Source organism: Triturus cristatus, chromosome 6 (genome assembly GCF_964204655.1).
Source record: "Triturus cristatus chromosome 6, aTriCri1.1, whole genome shotgun sequence".
Lineage (NCBI taxonomy): Eukaryota > Metazoa > Chordata > Amphibia > Caudata > Salamandridae > Triturus > Triturus cristatus.
This window is the reverse complement of record NC_140589.1, coordinates 860,615,169-860,639,624: the sequence shown is the minus strand read 5'-3', so window position 1 is coordinate 860,639,624 and position 24,456 is coordinate 860,615,169. Positions and strand designations below refer to the sequence as shown.

General features: G+C 43.9%; 1 protein-coding gene across 1 annotated transcript in view; it reads left to right on the top strand.

Moving 5' to 3' along the window:
• Window positions 1-22,197, top strand: part of LOC146817971 (chitin synthase chs-2-like) — a 504,051-nt gene extending 481,854 nt beyond the window's left edge. The window contains exons 16-19 of the mRNA XM_085609725.1: window positions 8,018-8,128; window positions 18,367-18,584; window positions 19,564-19,624; window positions 22,075-22,197. Coding sequence (XP_085465851.1) covers window positions 8,018-8,128; window positions 18,367-18,584; window positions 19,564-19,624; window positions 22,075-22,197 — 513 coding nt within the window. The remainder of the gene's footprint in view (window positions 1-8,017; window positions 8,129-18,366; window positions 18,585-19,563; window positions 19,625-22,074) is intronic.
• The last annotated feature ends 2,259 nt before the right edge of the window (window positions 22,198-24,456 follow it).

Below are 24,456 nucleotides of genomic sequence, written 5' to 3'. Positions count from 1 at the left end.
TAAACAAGTAAGATTCTGAACCTAAATACTTTGGGGAAAAAATAGTATCAGTTGTTTTGTGTGTGGAAGTTCATTCCATGTTGGAAATTTTAAGGGATGTCCAGCATAGGACAAAGTGTGTATAAAATGCAAAACAAAGGGACACTTTGGAAAGGTGTATAGATCATCTCAAAAGTTTAATTATATTACATAAGATGAGGAAAGTGAGGCTGGCACAGATTTTAAATCCATTTTATGTGTAGGTGACACTATGGGGTCCATTAGGATGTATGGCGGTGGCGATCTGCCCTACATCCTCCCCGCCCGCCACCCATTTCCCCCTGCCATATTAGTATGGCGGGGGGACCCCAGCGGGCAGAAAGACCATCCGCCGGTCAACCAGTCGACTGGGCGGAAAAGGTGCTCAATATGGTGGCGGTGTCTGCATGACACCGCCATCCATATTTGGATGCAGGCGGAGACGTGCCTTTCCGTGGGTGCGATGCCGCCATGGAAACGCATGCAGGGTTTGCTGTCGGGGGCCCGTTGCGGGCCCCCAGGGTAGGGGGGGTGGGGGATGCACATGGGGGGTACCCATGGTACCCCCCTGCATTGTCATGGACATGGTGGCAGGCACCTCGCGGTGTGAGCACCGCCCGCCACAATGCTGGGAATGGAGGATGCCATCGCCACGGTGGCATCCTAATTGCAGGTGCGGGACCACCACACCACTGGCGGGCGGTCCCAGCACCGCTAGGGTGGCGGGCGGAATAAAGTCCGCCCGCCATCCTAATGGGCCACTAAATGCTGAGATTTTTCTAAACGCATGCTAACTATTGACAGGAAACCGATAACGATGATGGTTGATTCTTGTGTCTTATACAGTGTTATTGGCAAAACATTATTCACTGACATATGGGGTAACAAGAGGTTTTTTACACCTGACATTCAAAAAGGGTGTTATTCAGGCAACTAAATTGACTTGCAGGGATACTTGTGGGCAAAGCTAGACTTTGGAGGGGGTAGGACAGGAGGTAAAGTGTATGTAGCAACCAAAGGTGACGTCATACTAGGTTGGTCCCATCAACAAGAAATGGGCATAAGATTAGATTCCATTGCATGTCCGCCAGTGTATGTAATTACATCTGATGGAAATGAGTATGTTTCTGAAATACGGGCATCGTTCCCAGGTCAGTTTTAGGAAAAATTGGGGAAGTATGTCGATTTTAAGCATAATATCATGTGAATGAAGAGGCGATACCTGAGGCACAAAGTTAGGAATGTGCCATTGGCGTACCGTGATAACCTTAGAAGCATGCTGAATGATCTGGTTGAAAAGAAAATTATCGAACCTATAGTCCTTTCTTTGGGTGGCTCCCATTACTTTGTCTCTTACGGGATCTAGTGATCTCCATTTGTACGTGGATTTGTGCAGTCTGAATAAATAAATTTGGGTAGACAAACACCCTCTGCCAAATATCAATGAGTCAATATCAACCCTGGCATGTCCTACTGTTTTTTCCACGGTGGATTTGGCAAGTGTCTACCACCAAGTGGAACTTTAATGAAACTTCAAACATCTTACACTGTTTGTGACACCGGAGGCTATGTTTCAATACTTGTGAATGCTTTTCGAATTAGCAAGTGCGGCCTCCTTGTTTCAGCGTCTAATGAAGAATGCTATGAGAAGGGATTGTGGGAGTCATTGCTTTCCAAGATGATATTTGGATTTTCGGGAAAATAAAATTGCACTGGATGTGTTAAAAAGATTACAAGACAAAGGTCTGACATTGACATTTTCTAAGTGCAAATTTAGGCAAGATAAAGTTTTGGGGCATAAAAGTTCAAAGAAAGGTATTAAACCTAAACACAACCATGTGGAAAGCATTTTAAATGCTCCTGCGCCAACCTCAATACACCAACTACTGTCTATTTGGTGTTAACAGAATTTTATGGGAAATTTGTGCAGGTTTATGCAACCAAAGTATATCCTCTCCAGAAATTGCTAAAGAAAAGTTTTAAATATAAGTGGGGCGTAAGCCAACAGGAGGCCTTAAACTATTAAAAAAAGAAATTGTTGGTGCACCATTTTATTAATTATATGTGGTTGGTAAAAATGTATTGTATCAGTGGATGTCAGTAGTGTAGGTTTGGTAGCAGTGCTCATGCAGAAAGACAAGCATGAAGAATGGGTGGTTTCATATGACTCCAAGACATTACAGAATTCGAAGTGCAATTATTCTACTAGAGAGAGAATTGTTAACCTGCACCTGGGCAGTGCAACATTTTCGCCAATTCTTATGGGGGACGAAACTTGTTCGAATGTTAAGCTGTCTTTCTACTACATGAATAAATCTTCTGGAATCACCCCGCGTTGTGTGTGTTTTTCCAATGACTAGTATCCGAAAGGAACAGGGTCAGGTTGGGTAAACTACCGTAGTACACAGGAAATGCAGTCACAATTACTGAGCGAAGAACAGTGGATGGAGTAAGGAATCTTGAAAGGTAATGAATTGAAGCACTGGAAGACCAGACAAGTCAGTAGGCTATGTGAGTTTGGTGGTAAGAAATAGCTATATATCCTGCCTACCCCTGAAATGCTTTTACTTTGACAGCCAGGGAGGTAGCTACCTTTGGAGCAGCAAGTCTAATCGCACTGGGACCCATAGGCCAGAAGGGCCCACTAAACCCTGACAATTCATGTAATTGGCAGTTCAAAAAGCAGCCAGGGAGCCCGTGTCCTTCCTTGCACTAGGGCCCATGACACACTGGCTGCAACATAGTTGATTGTAGACATCTTACCCTTATGCTCAGTGAGATGTAAATGCCTTAGACGTACATGGGTATTATCAGCCTGCAGTACAAAATGCACACTTGCCTCACTTTATTTATCTGTCATGTCTTTCTGCAGACTAATAGTGAGATAATGAGGACCTGATCAGGGGTTGCATGGTGCAGATGTGCTGAAATTACAGGGTACACAATCGCTGATTCTGGAAAGTAAGTGCAGTCCTGCAGCATGCACTTACTAGTTCTTACCCCAAGAATGGTAAGTGACAAGGCAAACAGAATTACCAGGTCGTATTACACATGCCGATTCCCAATTACTGTGACAATTCTGCTCCCTTTTACCAATTGCTCTTCGGTCGTAGGGCCAGACAGGCTGCGACCAGCAGGGGGCAGCAGTGCATGCTCTCCCATTCCCAGAGGAGAGTGTCAGGCCTGGGCCAGGCTGCGCATGTGCCCACAGCCCCAACTCGATCTGCATGTGATTTTCCCAGCTGGCTTTTCTGGACGATAAGATCAGGCCCAATGATCCCACATCTTGTAACCCAGAGTGTGAAAAGACTGTGGCACTTGTGAGTGGTACATGGGTTTAAAGCTCGCCAGACCTCTATTAGGGATCTAAGATGGCTCATTATGGCCTGAACAAAAGCTACCTTTTAACTGTGAATTGAGGTATTTCTGTCACCACAATCCCTGCAATTCTGCCTTGAAACTATGAGATATGAAATAGAAGGAAGACTGTTTAACACAACAGTAAACATTTCTCTACCAAGTAAAGGGATTGTAGGCAGTCTTTTGAAGATTTGTGTTAATGCTACAAGGGTCAGATTGGTATTAAGGCCAGTGCAGCAGCTGCCTTGTGGTCCCACAACCAATTGCAACAAAATGACATGCAATTGGAACACATGGCCTCTAAAAAGGCCCAAGGCAGTGGCTTTACGCAAAATGATGGATCTCCCCCAGAATGTGATGAGGTCCTCCAGAACCTCCCATATCTCATAAATATTCATTGACTTTGGGCTGATTGGGGCCCCTCTCACAGGCTGCTGGGCCTGTATTTTACCCAATCCCAATGCAAAACAGAATTTTGTGTGAAGCTCCAAAAATCCTTTTATTTGAGCTGTGTTCAATATTACAAGTGAAGTCACTTGAAAACCCTGGCTGGCATGCAGATGGTAAGCCAGTCATCATGCTTGGGATTTTTGCACCTACCCCAATGCATTACCACTATTCTCTTTGTAAGAAGCAGTTAACATTGCTGTCAGGCAACATGTGTCTGCTGACACATCTTTGACATACCCCAATAGTGCAAGAAGCGGAGTATGTGACACAAGACTCTGCTTTCAAGTCTATAGTATTGAAAATAGCAATCCAATAATCACTAACCTGGTGTAACCCCATGCAAAGTGCAAGAAATTAGTCCCCTTGAAACCACAACGCTCACATCTTGCCTCCTGGATAAGGCCCATCCTCCGCAGGCTAGCGGGCATGTGATAAGCGCGGTTTAAGAATTTTATGTGTATGAGCCTCAGCCTATAATTTGGAGACAACAGGCTCGTTACCTTCATGCTTCATGTGTTAGATCTGCGCCAATGTCATTCTCCATCTCAACAGCACTCCAGGTGTGACCACTGATGCCTTATCCTGCATAGAAGTGTACATATGGGTTAGCAGTCGCTTGGGAGAGGGATTATTCAGCACAGAGTCTAGAGCCTGTAGTGGTGTGGGTTTACGAGGGTATGTGCGGTGCGTGGATCTGCAGGTGCTGTGCAATCTCTAATATAGGTGTATGTCCAGATGGGTCCAGTGGGTGTGGGACTGCAGGTCCTATATAGTTATGAATTCACCTGTGAGGTATAAGACCAGGAGAGTCTCCAGCCCCAGCCTACATAGTTGACATTTAGCAGAGGCCTCTCTAATGGGGGCCAATGCCAGGTTATTGGCCGAGGGAAGACGGGGGGAGTATAGGCAGTCCATCGAGGCCCTGCTTCGGAAGCAGTGCCAAGCGCAAATAGTGCAACATACTGTATCTATCTCCCCATGCGGGTGCGTAGATGTAGTGCAAATGACAGATCGCAAGGGGCAGTCTATAGCATTGTCAGCTTCTATTGCAGTATGGGGCAAGTATTTGACTGGCTGTATTAGTAAACTGCATATTGGGCTTGCTAGTATGGCTTTCTATTAGAGCTCAATGTCAGGTGTACCTATCCCACCCTGCTAGAACAGTAAAGTCAATGTTACCCTCACCAGTCATGGCTGCCATCCAGCCCACGATAGCTGGATCATGAGAGACTTGATCCGTGTGAAAAATGCTCTAGTGAGTGGAATGGGGATGTTTGCAAACAGGTATAGGTGCTTGGGCAATACCACCATCTTGGCAATAGCCACTCGGCCAGAAAGCAACAGTGGTAGTCAAGTCCACACAGGAGCTCTAACCATCAAGCTACCCTGCCATAATTGTCCAGCCAGTTCTGTGTGATGTCCCTGCTAATCTGTATCCCAAGTCAGTGGACACTGCCATCAACCCATTTAAGGGAGTAATCATCTGCATAGAGGGAGACTATAAGCCGACAGGGCGTATAGTTGAGATTGATGTTGTCAAAGACAGGTCTCTAGCAGTTCCATAGAGATTATGGAACCTTCCCCATTAATTTGAAGTCTAACAGTTGGGTTTGTGTACAGGATATTGATTCATTGAAGGAAGCCAGGGCTGAAGCTGATGCGCTGTAAAAGCATGAAAAGATAAGACTATTCCAAAGAGTCAAAGGCCTTAGTTGCATCCAGCAACACATCTATTGCATGGAGATGGGAGTTCAGCGTGTGTAGCACTGTAAAAATGGTGCAGAGGTTGTGGATTGTGGGAAGGAAGGGCAGTATGCGGGTCGCAAGCATTTTCGCAAATATTTTGATATCTAGGTTATTCATGGCGAGGGGCCTGTACGAGTCACATTGGTTGGACAACTTCTCTAGCTTTAGGAGCCTAACTATTAATGCTTCTCTTACTGAAGGGGGCAAGCGGCCAGTTACTCCTGGCCTCCTCATACATTGCAAGCGATTGAGGCCCCAGGTATTTTGCATATGCTTTATAAACTGGGCCAGCAGACCGTCTGGGCCACAGGCCTTGCCCCCTGCAATATCTCAAATAGCTCAAACGACATCCTCTTCTGTACAGGGGATGTCTAGCTAGAGCCTGTGATTGCTATACAACCAATGTAGCTATACAGAATCTAGATAGTTGGTCAGCTTGGCCAATGGTGCATCTCCCTATGAGGTATACAATCAGGAATAGAACTGTACCATGGTCTGGGTAATGCCAGCATAGGAATACTGTCGCTATTCAGTGATAGAGGAAGTGGTCCATTTTTTTTAGCAGTGCTATAAGAGTCCAGCTCACTCTCTCACTCTCTCCAAACAGGTGTGTGGTGCCCTCCTTGTGAAGGAAGCAGACGTTGCTAACCATGCAGTCTAATACTCCACCAGTGTGTCTCAGAAACGAGCCAGATAGCTTGAATCTGCTGTTTCAAAGAAGTGTAATTCGAGTGGGTGGAGTTCACGCTCCAAAGCCTGTAGGCGCATCTATCGGTTCGTAGGATGTCTGATTGTTTAGATATGCATATACCATAAATGTATGTTTAAAAGCCTCCCAGAGTATCCGTGGTTAGTCAACCGAGACAGAGTTTTACATGAAATAGTCTGCAATAGCGCCACATACTTCCGCATGGAAAAGAACATAGTCTAGAGGTCTATTAAGTAGGCGCCAGATGAAGGAATGGTCCATGGGGCATCCCAGCACCAGGCTCAGCGTCACTGGGGCATGGTTCGAAAGCGTATGGGCCAGTTGTTCAATGCTCATGACACTCCCACGAATATCTCTCGTAATCAGCCACTAGTCAATGTGCAACGAGGCACCATAAGCAGTGGTCACACAAATGCCCTCAGTTGCAGCAGGACATCTAGCAAGTCAAATGCCTACCACGTCATGGTCCTCAAGGAGGGAGAGTAGCTGGGCTTCAGAGCAGGGATATGTACACAAGCCAGAGGTGGATCTATTCATTTGGGGTTCAAGGACAACATTGAAGTCTCCACCCCATTATATTTTTGAGTGTGCAAGGGCCACTATCTTTAATCACATATCTGCAAATGAATACGAGGAGTCAACATTAGGGCGATATACACTGGCAATCGTGGTGAGTTGCCCCAACAAGGTGCAATGTACTATAGCATAGCTTCCCTCCACATCCACCAAAGTCACTCTGTCACGCCACTGGAGCCCCTTATGAATAACCCCAGCCACCCCACACAGGAATGCTGAATATGTGGAAAAGTAAGTCTCCCTAATCCACCAGGATCTCAACCGCTCCGGAGCGTGCATGGTGAGGTAGATCTTCTGTATCAGTGCGATATCCACACTGTGCCGCGGAGAAATGCAATTGTCTGCCACACCTCTCTGCGATTATTCAAGCCATGAATGTTCCATGTTAACAGTATAACTATGGACATCCTGTCAGGAGAGTCAGCTTAGGAGCCCGGGCCAGTACAGGCAGGCACATTGCAAAGAGGAAATCCTAATAGTGCACCAGAACATTAGAAAAATGTGAGGGCAATGCACAGAGTATCTTAAGGAAGAGCACAACAAACCTAAACAAATACAGAACCCAATGTACCATCCCCCCACCTACAAAGAAGCTATCTTTAATTGTGGAGAAGACAAGAGTGTCATGCATCTAAAGTCAATGCAATTTCTTCTAAAATGGCAAAAGACAGGTAGTTTAGAAAATCTAGTTATGCAATATCAAATGCCCTATTCATTGTCAAAATGTATGCAGCATTTTTATTAATTTCTTTTCAGTTTTCCAGCCTGACCTCTTCCAAGTAGATTTGCAGTCATATAATGTGGCTGAGAATCTAACTGACAAAAATCAGAGTGAAAGATTCAAATGTTATATACAATCGCTCACACTATTGCCCACAGAAGATACCTACATTTTAATGAGTCGGGGTCAGTGCCTGGGTTTTCCCAGATGTGGATATAATTAATTAAATATATGGATGGAAAAAAGAAAACAAATGATGTTGGCCCAAAATATTAAGCTTTCTTGGGCCATAACGAGAAATATTGTCAAAAATATTGCTCTAAGCGTTCCGACAAAATAAAGTGAACGTTTTTCATACCATCCACAGTAAATTTGCAAGTAATAATTGTTTGCCGCAATATGAATTTAAATATATTTTTGAAACCTTCTCATTTAAGGAGGAAAAGCTGTTTTGGGAGTGTTTGACAAAGAATTACTTAGAACCTATTAAAGAAGACAAAGCAACACAGGAAATGCTCAAGAGCGACTTGAAATCATTGAGGAACAAGGTAAGATCAAACATTTAGTATGCAATTGTACATTCTAGAAAAATGTGAATAGAAAAGAGACTACAATTGTACCCCATTTTAGATTAATTCAAAATTAGCATGCGTAAGACATGACTGGAAGTAGGAAAGCCTGGATAGATGGCCTTTGCTTACGCTACTACATCTATTGGTTCTCAGAATGGGTGATCTCTCGTCCTCATCTATCTTTTCAAGTACTCTTACCTTTGCTTTATTTCCTAAGGTCCATCCTACCAACCAACATCTATTGAGAATAAATCTCAGATAGACTACTAGGATATTGACCAGTGCAGCATGATCTGTGAAGTGTGATAACCGCTTCAATTTTCGAATAGATGGATGAGATTGCAACTTCTTCATCTATCATAATTATACTGCTCTCCATTTCATAATATTGGTGATCAGTTTGAAGTCCCTTGAATGCCCAATAGTGAGATGTGCTTCTGTTGCCTGTATTGCCATACTTTCCTTTTCAGTAGTAATCAATTATAATTCAACATCTCCAGCCGAGTATTATAATAGGTGGTTTCATAAAAATGTCATGAGATTGTTTTACACTATTTTGCTGATCCACATACACGTTTTTCATAATTTAGATTGTGTGTCTCTTGGCTGCAATTCTGCATGAGAGGGTGATGTTCTTGCTAAGACTTCTCAGGGGTGCATTGGATTGATAAGGTCAAGTATTCGCTCAGAAGACGTTTGTTCTCTGTTCTATTTGTGGATTTGCTGTAGTTCCATAGTACTTGACAAAAGACTTGTTGCAATGCCCGTTGATCATGTGAGTGTCTTGGATCACTTTGTATCAGTTTACAATACCTTTTAAACTGTGCGGTCTGCAGCTACAGTGTATTAATATTTCAACAATGGAAGGGAGATATTTTCTATAGTAACTACTATGGTGCCGATTACGATCCTGGAGAAACCGGGTACGAACTATCGGACGGAGGCTTTTCTCCGTCCGACTCGTACCCGGTTGTAAAACTTTACAAACATGCAAGTACGATTCGAAGGAAACACCATTTCCGTACGGGTCGTACAAAACACCGACCGACGAAAAGATACATACAAATGTGATCCGGGGAAAGCGCCGACGTGACGTCGGGACGCTCTCAGGCAGCGTTTCACGAACCAGGAAGTACGATTCGAACCGACAGCAGTCCGGACGCCAATATTTTTACGGCACCCAAAAAGTGCCAGAAAAGCGAAGTACGCCGTGAAACGACCAGATTAGGGGGCCCGGTACGCGCCGTACCCCCCCAGCCCCCGTATGTACACGCCGAACACCCCCCCCAGCCCCCGTGAGTACGCGCCGAACCCCCCCCAGCCCCCGTGAGTACGCGCCGAACCCCCCCAGCCCCCGTATGTACACGCTGACCCCCCCACAGCCCCCGTATGTACGCGCCGAATACCCCCCCAGCCCCCGTGAGTACACGCCGAACCCCCCCAGCCCCCGTATGTACGCGCCGACCCCCCCAGCCCCCGTATGTACGCGCCGAACACCCCCCCAGCCCCCGTGAGTACGCGCCGAACCCCCGTGTATGTATGGAGCATACCCCCCGTGTATGTATGGAGCGTACCCCCGTGTACGTACGAGTTGTACCCCCGTGTATGTATGGAGCGTACCCCCCGTGTATGTATGAGTCGTACCCCCGTGTATGTATGGAGCGTACCCCCGTGTATGTACGAGTTGTACCCCCCCTGTATGTATGGAGCGTACATACACAGGGGTACGACTCGTACGTACACGGGGGTACGCTCCATACATACACGGGGGGGAATGCTCCATACATACATGGGGGGGTACGCTCCATACATACACGGGGGTACGCTCCATACATACACGGGGGATACGCTCCATACATACACAGGGGCCTACGTTCCATACATACACGGGGGGTACTCTCCATACATACACGGGGGTACGCTCCATACATACACAGGGGGAGTATGCTCCATACATACACGGGGGGTACGCTCCATACATACACGGGGGTACGCTCCATACATACACGGGGGGTACGCTCCATACATACACGGGGGGTACGCTCCATACATACACGGGGGTTCGGCGCGTACTCACAGGGGCTGGGGGGGGTGTTCGGCGCGTACATACGAGGGCTGGGTGTGTTCGGCGCGTATGCAGGCACATGGTTGCTATGGGAGTTCGGTGCGGACGGTGTTATTTCCATACGGTTGTGACATCGGACGCACGGGATGGATCGTACTTGCGCGGTCGGACTTCACTTTTCACATTTGTACGGTAAATCGTCCGGGGACGTGTCGGACACATTTTCCGACCCGAGGACGTGTGGGGAATTATTCCCAATGCGATTCGTATGGACTTTTTCCCATGCGAATCGTACTTGGCAGTTTGTACGGCACTTGTACGATTCGTACGGTAAAAAGACCGGATACGAGTCATACGGGGAATTTTTTTACAGGATCGTAATCGGCGCCTATGTGTATGCCATATGCAGAGATGATTTAGAGGCTCATTTAGAATCTGGAGGATAGTCTGACAGCTACCCATATTGGTGGAAGACCTTGCTTTTACCCCTTTGCATAGGACCTCCAACTTCATTTAGTGATCCCTGCCTATGTGGCAGGGGGTCTTTGGGATAAAAGTGCCTAAGCAACATAGTCACATGCACTTTTGTCACAGCGCAATGCAAAGTGGACCACCATGTTTTTAAGGTCCACTAAGAATGTATTTTGCTTTTCAGAAACAGATCACTATGGTGGGGTATTTTTTCTGGAAAAAAATAACGATGGTCCTGATATACATGGAATTTTCCCTCTGCACAAAGACATCAATAAATGCAGATCTATACCCACTACATCACATTTTCATGTAACAAAATCGCTGCCTCAGTATCTCCATCCAACACTACCTACTTAAACTCCATATACCGTGTGCCTGCCCAAACACAGAACTATATTCACCAAACAGGTTTAAGAATATGCTTCTTTTTATCAAATTTTCAACAAAAATGTCTTGCTAAAGCACTTCAGTCTTTACTTTGGGAATGCCAAGTGCACATGTTAGACCATATTAGACAATCTATCATTATTCTGCAACATATACTAGCATTTACTCCGCACTACAAAGCTAAATTCTCTGTTATCTTTGCTGATCCCAAAATCCTTAGATTTTTCCCATCTTTTCCAGTTCACTGGTCAGAGCCCATTCCTGCTTCCTTCTCCCTTTCTAGCTGGTTAGGAGGGAACAAATGTAAAGGAGATTGGTGAAATCCTAGTCAAGACCATAATTAATGCCCAAAGTCCAATGAAGGGTCCCATCTTCCTTCCCAAATATCTCAGCAGAAGAACTAGATTGAACAAGTTAACTGTCTTCTAGTAATAAACGAGAGCCTGGCAGACATGTTAGCGGTTGCCTTTCATGCAGTCTGACTAGGGGTAGAATGGAGGATAGCAAAAATCGGATTTCTATGGGTCGATTGCTTGCTGTACTATGGGCTTTCTTTGCTAAATCTGTTGAAATCTGCAATCCTAATACTTGCCACAGTAAAATGAAACAAGTGAAAACTGATATGTATATAACTGTTGTTGAGATGTAGAAAATACTACTAAGCTTGTATTTGGATTATTTATAATTGATTTCTTTGTGCAACCTTAGTTGCACAAGTGGTTCTTTATTATTTTCAAATATTCCATATGTACAATAAAGCATCATCATAGATCTGAAGCACAATACTTTGCTTTCCTGTCTGACCGTGATATAGAATTCTACATGTATACACGCCTACCTGGTTAAACTTTTCTGGATGTCACCACTTGTCGTTCAAGGGGCCATACATGTTGGGTAGTAACTTTTTCTATGTGTCTTTTGGTGTTCCCACTCTTTCAGTATGTATTCAAAAACAAATTAACCCTTTAACTCTGTGAAGTGAAACTAGTGGTGAGGGGGTCCATTTGTATGTTCTGTGTTGATTTGTTAAACTGTTGAACTTTTGGGGTGCCGGAAATGGAGACTAGCATCTCTCTTGTCTTTCTGTCCCATCTCTCAGCACATTTTGCTGTGTTGGATCGTATTATTAGTTTCTCCCCTTGCATCCAGTGATTCCAGAAACCTCCCTGGTATGTCTGGGATGTTGTGTTATTATAGCACCTGCAGGTTCATGCTGGTCTCTTATCTGTTTTGGATTTCAGCAGAAATAAATAGATAAATAAGCAAACATAAACAGATAAATAGGCAGCAACTTCTTTCAGACTAACCACCTATCTCCATGGTTTAGCATAGGAATAGCTACATTGAAAATCCTTGACTAACTAAACTACATACTGGAAAAAGAAGATGCCTGTTTACTCATCGTTTCTAGACTTCTCATTCTTCTAGAACTCAAGAACACCACATGGGTTTTCATTGTCAGGTTCTGGGTTGGTTTTCATCCCATCATAAAGGCAAACCACATTTTGAAGGCTGGTAAAACAAATTTAGGAAAATGTTAAATGTCTTTGAGAGTCCTGAACTCAGGCCTCCTACCCACCTTATTCAAAGTATACCTGGGCCCGCTACTTTAGATCTTAGAGGATATGGGTGTACACTAATATGAGGATGACACACATATCCAACTTGAGACATCAACAATTTATGACATCACCTCTCCTCATACTTGTCTTGACAGACTGCATATATGGATGTCAGAGAACGACCTGCGACTCAATCTACAAAAAGCAGAGTTCCTTCCCTTCTCACAGCTTCTCATATGAATACTTTGAATCCATCGTGGCTGGACCTATTGGAATAGGAAGAACTTGACTACTTCCTCATATTGAAGATTCACTCTGCTTCACCTCCAATGATTCTACCTTAAACTTATGGCTACACATCAGCCGCATCACCAAGTCAATGAATATCAAATCTCCTTAAACTAGTTAAAAACAGCAGGCCAGGCTGTCCACACTGAACATCAGAAATGCTACCCCTTGCTGGTGTCACATATTGCTTACTTGTGCTGCTTAAGGCAGTGTCAGGCTGGCTGCTAGAGTATTTATGGGCATGAGAAAATCTGACTATTTCACCACCAATAATCTGTGAACTTTACAGACGTCCTATAAAAGCAAAGCTCAATTTCAAATTATGCTGCCTTACGTTTACAGTTAATCACCTGAAAAATCCACCACATTTAGCAGATCTGCTCTCCGTATCAGATGACTCGAGAGGCCTCTGAAGACAAAATTCCTTGCAGCTGAAAGTAACAAGATTCAGAGCTTCTTTACCCCAAAGCACTCCTTTACTGAAGCCACAACTACCACCAGGAACTGGCTCTTAACATTTCAACAAAGTCCACTCTTATTTGCACAAAGCAGTAAACACCACCCTATTTCCAGCTCGTTTAAGTGAATGCTCCCCCTCCTAAAACCTACCACTGATCTATTTATGTTCCATGTCATATTTCTATTGTACATATTACAGTTCAAAATGTTCTTCTCTGGTTATATGGTAACTGATTAATTGAGTTATTTGTAAAGTGCTGTGATATTCTTTGGTTCATGAGTCCTATATAATACTGTGAAATAAATAAATTAATACATTATTTGTCATTATGCTCTCAGCAGCATTGGCTCTGCCACCGAGCATCAGACATGCTGCCCCCTGACATACACCTATGCCGACCCTGGCCCCCTCAATCCATCACTTCCCTCAGAGAAAAGCCAAAGTGCTTGTCCTACCAGCAGCCTGCCATATTTATGAGGGTCATGCTGCAAAGTGATACTGTTATAGGAAGACAATGGTTAGGTGATGGCCCAGAGGTCCAAAGAAGGTATTGGCCCCACAGGGGGACCCTGTGACAGAATTTTAGAAATGGTAGTTAATATCAGAGGGAGCAGTAAGTAATGTACAAGGGGACATATAGGTCGAAATTAAACTGAGGTGTACTTAAGGAAGGAAAAATTCGTAATAGTATTCAGGTGCTCACTCAAAGTGATAGTAACAGCAACCTCTGTGCACATTGCACCTATAACTAGAAAAAATAAAATGTTAATAACAGGTTGTTATCATTCTATTTGTTCCTGCTGCAGCTTGGCAGGTCGGGGCGGGGTCTGCTCTGCTTTTGGAGCAGGGCACGAGTAGTGGCACCCTCCTAAGTGCACAATGATTGTTTGGCCAGCCCTCTCAGCCGGCCAAATAGTCATGTGCACTTTTCATGTTCTCCATGCAGGCTGCAGTACAGCCTACATGGAGAACATGCCCAGGCCCCGTTCCCTGGCTGAGCACCGAACCACGGCGCTCAGACCAATCACAACGCTGCATTGCAGCGTTGTGATTGGTCAGGGGAGCCTGGGTGTGCGTCCTGGTTCCTGCTGAGTCAGGGGACGATGAGGAGCTGCGAGGAGGTATGGTAAGTTTTTTTTTTTTTTACTTTAGCTCCTTCTCGCCCCCAGCCCCCCAAATCTGCCTTACCCAGCCGCCACTGGTATTTCCGCACAGCTAAAGCTGTCCATAGCCAGACCTAAAAACAGGCCTTATATGAATTTAGTTGAAACGTCATGGAGGAAAACATTTGTATCCTGCTTCTGCTTCCTACTTGCAACAAATTGTGAACTCCACCATCTCTTTCCAGAGCGGAAGATAATCGTGCTCGTAGGCTCAAACGATGGATTGGATGAGAAATTAACCCTGTGTCGGATATGTGTCCCAAATATTATTTTAACGTGTGGCCAACCTCAAGGCTTTTGCCCAGGATTGGATAGGAGTATTGAGGTTATGCAACCATGAAAACAGAAGCACACATTGCTAACCTCCAAGCCAGAAACTAGCCCCTAATTCAGAAAGATGTTGCTGTGCCTTACTGTTGGAGTTCCTCTGACGTACTAGTGAATACAAAGAACAACCAATGAACACTCCTTGCTTAGTCCTGTAATTCAGGACTGAGTCAGTAGTAGTCAATGTGTAAATCACACGTACTCACAGCAAAATATTTGTGAATAGTGCCATGGGGAGGACTGGACAACCGTTGCATGACATTCCATGCCGTCTTGCTCAGTGTCTATCAGGGGAACTATTGACATCTATTTTGCAACTGTCTGACTAAGAGAGCTAACCAACTGCACGCAACTTAAGTTTGGCACCAACCATTAGTATAGTAAAACGTCTGTCTCATTTCTGCCTCCTCTAGAAGCATGTCTAGCCCTGATTGGAGACTCACATCTCCTGAGTGGTTCAGTTTATCTGAGGCATTGAAGAGGGGTTGGTTGCATGGTGGGGAATGGTCCATTTCACTTCTTCGTCATTCTTATTGTATCTTGTCTTTCTCCATTCTCACAGCAGGGCACATTTGCTTGGGGAAGGGAATGTGAAGGTTGCTCTCCTACTTGGATTGTGCATTAATTTGTTACATTTTCAGTTAGTTTATATTAGCTCACCAAATCTAACTATGTCCTGGAATTGGTATCTGGTATAGGGACATACTATGCCTTGTGAGACTGAGTACCTTCTTGTCGAAGAACCCCCTTTTTCTCTGCCGGCAGCGGCTGCTTTAATAATCCTTCTAACCAAATCAGCATCAACTCAGAAGGAATATGTTTTTTTTCCCAGTCATCAGTGAGCACACCCGTCAGTGAGAAGCTGGTGTAACCCCCTCACTGAGATGTGGGGCGTAAATGTGGCTGCACCTTACCCATGAACTATGATACATGCATGTATGGCTGATTAACGACGCCACCCTCGAGTCCTGCCACCTCCTAGGGCAAATTAGGGTATTCTTTATTTCACTTGCATTGGATTGTACTCTCTTAAGGCAGCTATTTTATGGATTTCATTATCCAGTATATGCCTGTATCATTTGAGTGGATGGTGTGGTTTATAAGGAGTACCATATCTTCCAGAAAAAATAAAATTAGGGTTGAAATACTCGTCATTTATTTACACAATTTTATCTTGAGCTGTCGCCATCGTTTTGGCAAAGACTTCTTGTTTGGTAGTGTATGCCATGTATCTCCACAGTCTGCCCTTGGACACAAGCAGGGTTTGCTCTTTCACATGGTGAGACCAGGTTAATGATTTGGTGTATCTTTGTGTATGGTGTTGTGCAGGTGGAAAGACTGCTACTTCACACTGTGTAATCTAAAGCAGGGTGTCTTTTTCTCTATTAGCGAAAGAGGTTTTTCTATTCTAGTGCATGATGAGGCTATACCTCTTCCGAATTTTTCCTGAGCTCGAAAATGCCATCTGCACTGAACAGGTCGGTTCGTTTTCAACCCCAGGCAAGTCTGTTCCTTCATTTCATTCTGTCGATAGTTAAGAGGAGTTGATATCCGAACGTCTCTGTGACAAGAGAGGTACTACAGTCTTGGGTGCTCAGAATCATTTTTTCAGAGGCGCTGGGGGGGCTCAAGAAGCACTTGGAGTGGGGAGTTTTCGTAGAGTTGGCATTGATGGAGGTTAAATACAATCATCAGAAGCTTCAAAAAGCCCACTCTTGAGATGAAAATGATGGGGTTTTTGTTGTTTTCTGAAGGATTAGAGAGATTATTTGATTCTAATGACAATTGGTATACAAATCCAGAAAGCAATAGCTGCTCCCATGAAGGACTCATTTAGAGCCGGGCATTTTTTAATCCCTGTACATCCAGGTACAGATAACTGCTGGTTCTGAGTCCTCTGTTCACCTGAGATAATGACCAAGTAAGATAACAGAGGGGTGTGCAGAGTCGCTGGCATTTATAAACAAGGCAGTCAAGCTTGAATGTGATTATTGCCTCTCCGGTCTGCCAAAATACATTACTAAGGGTTGGGGGGATGTGGTCAAACTTTCTTGTTGAGGATGTGAGTCTGGCTATGGTATGGAATGTCATTTTCACTGAGGAGAGTGAAGACTGCTGAACTGACAGAATTAATTTCCAAACTCTAAATGAGAGATGACGAAGGCACAAGGCAACGTTTCAGTGGGTCACAGGAAAGCAGAGGCTAAATTTTGTTTCAGAGTGAAGGTTAAAATGTGTGGTTTTCAGACGTTCTGCTGATGTGAGGTATCAATGACAGAGATGAGTCCAAAGTCAAGCCTAAGGATGTCACTGTTGGAAAGAGGAATGGAGAGAAGGACTAATTTAAGTTTATCAGGAAGTTCTGGATCCAATCTGTTTTGTGTTTGGTTTCTGCAAAGAGCAACTTTGTTATCTGAAGGCTGAGCATCAGTTAATTATCATCCATACATATTTGGAGTTTGGAGGGACTGAAATGTAGAGTGATAATGTCATTTAGGGAGGATGTTTACAAGTAGAGTTGTTAGTCAACAACATATTGGTGTAAAGAAACTCACAATCCCTTGAACAGTGAACTTAGGGATTTAAGGCGCAAGCTGAAGAGACTTAGTAGCATAATGTCAGGTGTCATCATGGCAACCTGAGATGTGGCTCCCAATGTTAACTATTTCTGACTGGTTCTTTAAAAGTAAAGACCTAAACCAACTTGGGACTTGACCACATATACTCATGTGGTGTTCAAAGGTTGGGAATCAGTCTTTCATGACCACATTTTATCAAATGGCACTGGGAGAATGAGTAAAACAATAAAACAGAATTCCCTCTTATACACAAGTCATTGAACTTAATAAGATTTTAAGGGTGGCCATTTAAATTCTGAAGCAAGATCGGCTTGTGGCGGTTTGGAGCAGCTTCTTGTTAATGTTCATAATGATTTGGTTAGATACACATGTCTCTGTGACTTTTCCAAGTGAACTCATGATTTAAATTCTTCTCTAATCAATAAAAAGAAAGAGTTCATGATTGTTTTTTTCTGATATGTGGGTAATTTGACCAGTTTTCAGAAGATCCAAGAATATCCCTTGGGTAAGAGAAACATTGATTAGCAGCACGAACAATGAAGTCAGCAAATAGTAGATGTTTCCTTGTAGTAAGTTCAAAAAGTAAATAGTAGGTTTGAGCTGCTTTATGGTAAAGAGAAGCTCAACTGCATTGATAGAGAGAAAAGACATCTATTTATTTACGTGAGGAGAACTTCCGCTTGTAGATAAGATTGGCAAAAGTTTGTCCATTAAAAATAATTTTGTCTGCAAAGTGGAAAATTATGTCACATTTGCAAGTTGATCAATATGAAAAGGACTTGGATGGCTTATATGTTACCTTAAGTCTAGGTTTATGTTTAAAATAATAACGCTGCTGAAACTAGATTTTAGTATTGATTGTATTCAAAGCTGTCTTAAAATGCATACTTGTGTCTTACCTTTTTACAGACAACATTTGTTTATTTCATGATTAACCTGCTGTGGATAGGGGCAACATTCTTCCTTCAGCTGATTGGACCCTCAATACATATTACGTTGCCGAAGATGTATGCAAACGGCACTATTTCCATGACTGAACATCTGACTGTGGAGCCCATTGGATTTATGTTCCTGTTGTCCTTTGCTTTCTTATTGCTCCTACAGTTCCTGGCACTTCTGTATCACAGGTGAGCATATGATCTTTAGTTCAAAGATGGCTAGTATGAGGGATAGCAGAAGTAAGATGATGCATCCTTGGACCTCAGCTGACATCACATTTTGAACCTTGGCCCCAAATATAACAATTGAGAGCCTGCTATTGGATGCTGTAGGGCTGGAGAAGGTACATAAACCTAGATCTGTGCTTAACTTCTACTACGTCTGTTGTCTTCATGAACCCTGGGCCCTGGGTTGGGAAGGGCAGTGGGTGGTACCCAAAAGACAAGCCAAGCTTAGCAGCTGGTACTCGCTAACTACGCCCATAAAATGCAAAATAATATATGTGAAACCCTAAAATGTGCACCATTCTTTCTTTGATAAAGGGGCGGGGCAAAGACAACATTTGCTCTTGAGAAATTCTTGAAGATCTCCTTCTACCACTATTGCCTATATTCATTAAGTTCACTTGTTTGTTCACCTCAGTAAAATCCCTTCACGTGAAAACACAGGTGATACGCGAGTGCCTCAAATGGAGAGCATGCTTTTAGCCTACCAATCAGAGCTGAAGGATCCAGTGCTTAATGAGGTGTCACGAAGGGAAACGAAGATGTGCCATGGAGGTTGAATTTGCACCATAACTGAGAGAGAGAGCGGGAGAGAGAGACAGAGAAAGAGAGAGAGAGAGAGAGAGAGAGAGAGAGAGAGAGAGAGAGATGTTTGTACTTGTGTACTACTTTATGTTTTTCAATTGATCCAACTTGAGAAGCAATAAGGCAGTTGGCGGGCATAGAAACCATGCCTTGAGAAGTGAATGAACTATTGGAGCGTTTGTACAACAGTGGATAGGGCTGACTAGCAAGCTTTCCTATTTTCTAGATACCTGTGCTGAAAATATGTGAAGCTTGGCACACCCAAAAAGAACACAAGTTAACACATCAATAGTAATAAAACACGTTTATCTATATCTACTATTTGTCTATGTGACAACATTTTACTTTTACTTTTCAGGGTTTATACTTTCATCCATTTTGTAGCCTTTCGAGGGACAACTGGAAAGAGAAGCACTCAGGTGAGCACTTGTTCTAAAATGTTCTTTTTCAGACCTTCATGTGCGACTTATGTAATAACAAGCAAAATCTGATGGCGCCTTGTATTTCCATCTTAAAATTACAATCAGGCCCTGATTTCAGTAGCTAATGTATATGATAAATGTGTGGTAAGTGGGTTATCCTAAATTTATTACAACTGCCTGACAAAAGTTTTGTGCGATTATCACATTTATCAAGCACAAATTTAAATGCAAAAATATTTAAGCAAAAGGTCTACGCAAAATATTCTCCGTTTATATGTAAAAAAAAATGTAATACTGCCAATCCGAAGTACGGTAACATAATTGCAACACTGTGGTGTACTACTGCAGAGTCAGTAAGCCACTATAGATGAGACCTTATGGCTCTATTTTATATTCTGTATGTCTCACTCCTAGTCATAGTCATAGGAACTTTGTCTCACTCATTATTGGTAGCTTCAGCCACCAATAGTTTTTCATGCTAATGATCCCTCTGATGTAATGGATGACTGGCACTTCTCTGATGATCCTTCAATGAAAATCAATTTCTCTAACCATCCTTGACGAGGGCGATTGGCCAAGAGACGACGTGAGATGAAATGAGTTATGAGGTGCCTGCAAAGGAGTGTGGATATAAGACTTTACACATTAAGATGTGACTGTGTGTCCCTCACGTGTTGAGACATACAAGCCTGGGATTGGGTAGATAGGAAAAGTGGCCAGAGATCTTGTTGACACATCTGTCAGACAGAAGATAAAATCCGATGCTCAAACCTACACAATCTAAAATAGCACGAAGAAGCAATAAACAGCTCAAAGATGTCAATAGTCACAATCCCTGCGACTATTCTCTTTTCTAGCTCTAACGTATGACTTCATAATTATTCACTGCTGGGCCTAGTAAAAGAGAAACATGGATTAGGTCAATTATATTCAACGTGAAGTGGGACCTCGGCCAGTAACATGATTAGAAGTCGCTCTTTTGACCAAATCTTTTTGCCCCACCCATACTGCTGTATGTCTGCTGCGTTGCTTATTATTGCCCTTTGTGTCAGTGCCAGTGGTCCACTGGTACATGGTGTATATGCATAAGTCACCAGGATTGACTGAAGTTGCTGAACAGTGCAGAATCATTACCTATTGCAAGGATTTTAGTTGCTGAAAATCTGTGAGGAGTCGTGGACAAAGTGGGCTCGTTTCCAGATGGCCCTGCCCGGCTTGTCGGGGCAGACATATATGGAATACAGTGGCACAGGAGAACGTATCAACGCAATTAAATCCCATTAACTATGGCTTGGACTGGAGGAGGGAAGAGGTGAATGGGTGGTGAAAGAGAAAAGGTATCTGGAAACCAAATGCTTTTCATAAATAAACAGACACATTAGGTTGTAGCATCACAGCAAGATATAGAGCCTGATTTAGACCCTGGTGATGGACTTCCGTCTGCTACTGTGGTGGGGGACTTAACGGCCACCACCCTGACAGTCAGTAGTCTGACAGCTTTATCGATGGCCCCCAGGGCAGTGGTCATCTCTTGAAAGGAACTGCTAAAAAGTTCGGCAGACAGCAGTCAGTGGTTTTGCAGTCTGATCACTAAACCTTTAAAGAAAATTGTTTTTCAAAAACAAATTCCTAAAGTCCCTCACAGCTAAGATTTTTCTGGTGGCAATGGACATAAAAAAAAACAATCTGAATGTCCACTCTGAATCGAATAGGCAGTGTGATGGCATTGCTCCAAGGACGCCTACTCTGTTGGGCCGTCAGAGGTAGCTTTCTGTTGATAGACCCAAAGGGGGCTCCACCAGTGGAAAGCTAATGGTCCACCCATCTCTAAATGAGGCAATGTACTGTGAGTGTAATGGACAGGGTGCATTCTGAAGCACACATAGAAGGAAGAAAACACCTCCATTGGTTGTACACCTTCCTGCATAAAACCAACCTTCCTACCATGCAGACACCCTTGCACCATGATACAAGGGTGTCTGCATTGGCGCAAGGCAGGCAAAATGGCTTCAGCATAGTGGGAAAGGACAGGAATGAGCCGTATATCATAAATACTATGCATTTCTGCCCTTTCCTTTTGACGCAAGGCTGCACAGCAAAGTAACTTACTGCGTTATCCTGCCTCAAAAACTTGCAAATGAGGCCCTGGGTATTCTACCTTTGACTTCAGTCAATATTATTCCACACTGGTCGAATCAAATACCTACAGTTAAACCATTAGGTTATGTTCAAAACAGCTTTCCCTGTCCACAAAAACTACAGAGAAGGATAGAGATGCCCTAAACTGCTGAGAGGCTAATCTTCGGGCAAAATTCTATTAATTTGTTTGGATGGTACATAAGATGACTACTCGTAAATCAGAACTACAACAATGATTTCTGGTTTCTATCAAACTTTGTTCATTGCTATACTGAATTAATCTAATTGTACTGTATTTTGCATGACAGAATGCTCAATGGCTTGGGAGCAAAGATGCTAATTGCCACAAGAGACCTACAATCACCAAATTTCTGGGTCTATTTAGGATCTGGGCTGACGAGGTTTGCCTGGGTTGCATTTTGGCAGTGTAGAAGAACAGGTTGTCAGCATTCACAGCCCATTTTATCTCTGGGATTTTTCCCATGATGACCAAGACCTTGCAGGCAGTCACTCACTCACCCCAAGAGGAACTGCAGTTGACACAGGCTGCCAGTGCCCTTCCCACATCCTTGCCAATTATGGAAAGGGCAAGGACAATGAGATGAATCATCGTCAACTTTATTTTCGATCACACGGATCTAATATAGTGCAAAGTGCCATGCAATATAAAAAACATTACACGCAGTAAGAGACAATTTGCAAGATGCAATGTACAGCAATGATTAAAAAAAATGTAAAGTTTAAAAAGATTTTCCATAAAATGGTGCAGAGTTTGGTATACAAAGGTTAAAAACTACATAATACATTTAAAACATTGGATCCCTAATGCATGCCAAAATTTGGCCAGACCAAAGACAACCACCCTGCAAGTGTCGGTGGCTAAGATTCTCATAACCTCTAAGTAGTGACAAGGTCCAATCAGTTTACACAAAGGCATAATCCATTTGCCCCCCAAACTTCTATTTTGGGGGCAAAAAAATAGCAAGTGGACTATTGATTCTGGGCATGTCTTACATGCAGGACACTGTTCATCTGTGGTAGCATTGTTAATCCACTTCTTAAAAAACAGTTTGGTAGGTGAAGTTTTAAAACAAGATTGAATAAACCATTTACGTGCCAATGGTGGTACAATTTCATCAATTGTTTCCTCATAAAATGGAACGAATTTAAAATTGATAAAATCCTGGCTCAGGGTACCCACCGATTTGGCCATCTCCTTCACCATAATAGTATCCCAGTATATCTCTTGGACCCTACATTTTGGAATGAGACTCAATCTTTCAGGGGTGTACCAATATTCCTCCAACACAAGTGTCTTCAAGAAGTTCTACAGAGAACTAAACCACGGGATAGAGTTCACCTGGAAACGCGTCAGGAGATCAATCACCTCTGCTCTATATGGAGTGAGCTCATTTACCGACCACAGGCAAAACATTAGCTGCTTATAGCCCAACTTGTGCGAAATCAATTTTTGACCCAAGACCAGGAACATGGGAACCAAGGAAGAGATGAATCAAATTAGGCCTGGGTGAAATTTTAATTACGGCAGAGTAATTTTGGTAATTTAGCATTACTCTTGTAATGATAAATTACCAAAAACTGCACAATTATGCCTGCTCACATCCATTTTGAGTAATTTAGCCCAGAAATGCCTACTGCAAGAGCGCAGAGATGGTGTGAGAGACTGCTGGCTGCTGCTGTTTATGTTCTTGTTAGACCTGTCAGCCCTAGGGTGGTCTTCCCCTAAAAATCGTTGCCCTCTTTGCCTCCCACTGGACCCCACATTTTTGTTGGACTTAGGACTCTGGGCCCCTTACCACTGCTAAACAGTGCTAAGGTGCAGGTGCTCTCCCTTAAAAGCATGGTGACACTAGTGTATCAGCCATAGGCCCTGCTACTGCAGTGAGGCCTACCATTCATCTGCATACTGGTAGTCTGCACGGACTGGGACTTTTTGCAACTGTAGCCTTTTGTCCCTGTCGACAGACAGGTAGGAAAGAAAGAGAACACTCCAGAGCCTCTTGGATTTTTCCAGAGATTTCCAACCCCCTAGATTCTTCCAGAAAGTGCCGCCCCTCCCGGTCACCTAACATTAGGGTATAATAGGGAGGGTTCTGGCCACACATCTCTGTTACACTGCTGGACCAGCATAACTCTCTGCAGGAGTGCAGACTGCGGTGCCAGGAGGATTGCCACACTGTTGAGGCTGACTGCTCCCAGGAACTGCTGCTCCCAACGTGCTGAGCTGCCCTACTGACTGCTGATCTTGCCCTGCCAAGGAGACTGAGGTAACATCTCCAGAGTGTCTCCATAACCTGCTGTGAACTGTTCCCCCCTGCCTAGTGGGTACTTCCTAGAGCAGCAACATGTGATCATAGCTATAGACTGCCTCTGCAGCGCAAACTGTTGTCCGCATCACCGGCTGCCAGCCTGGGCCCCCAACTGCGCTGTGCTCTAAAAGCGCTGCGGGAAGAAGCGCTGATTACCTTGAAATCACCGCCGCCGCCCGGGAGAAGAATGTGTTGAGAAGCGCTGTGCAGGGACTGAAGAAATGTGGCAAAGGAGCGCTGTGTGGCCGTGAAATCACCACCGCCGGCCCGGGCCTGACTGCGCTGTGCAGTGTTGTGTGACACTGTGAGGGAAAGGGCTGTTCGCCCCAAAATCACCGCAGCCGGCCCGGGACCTGAAAT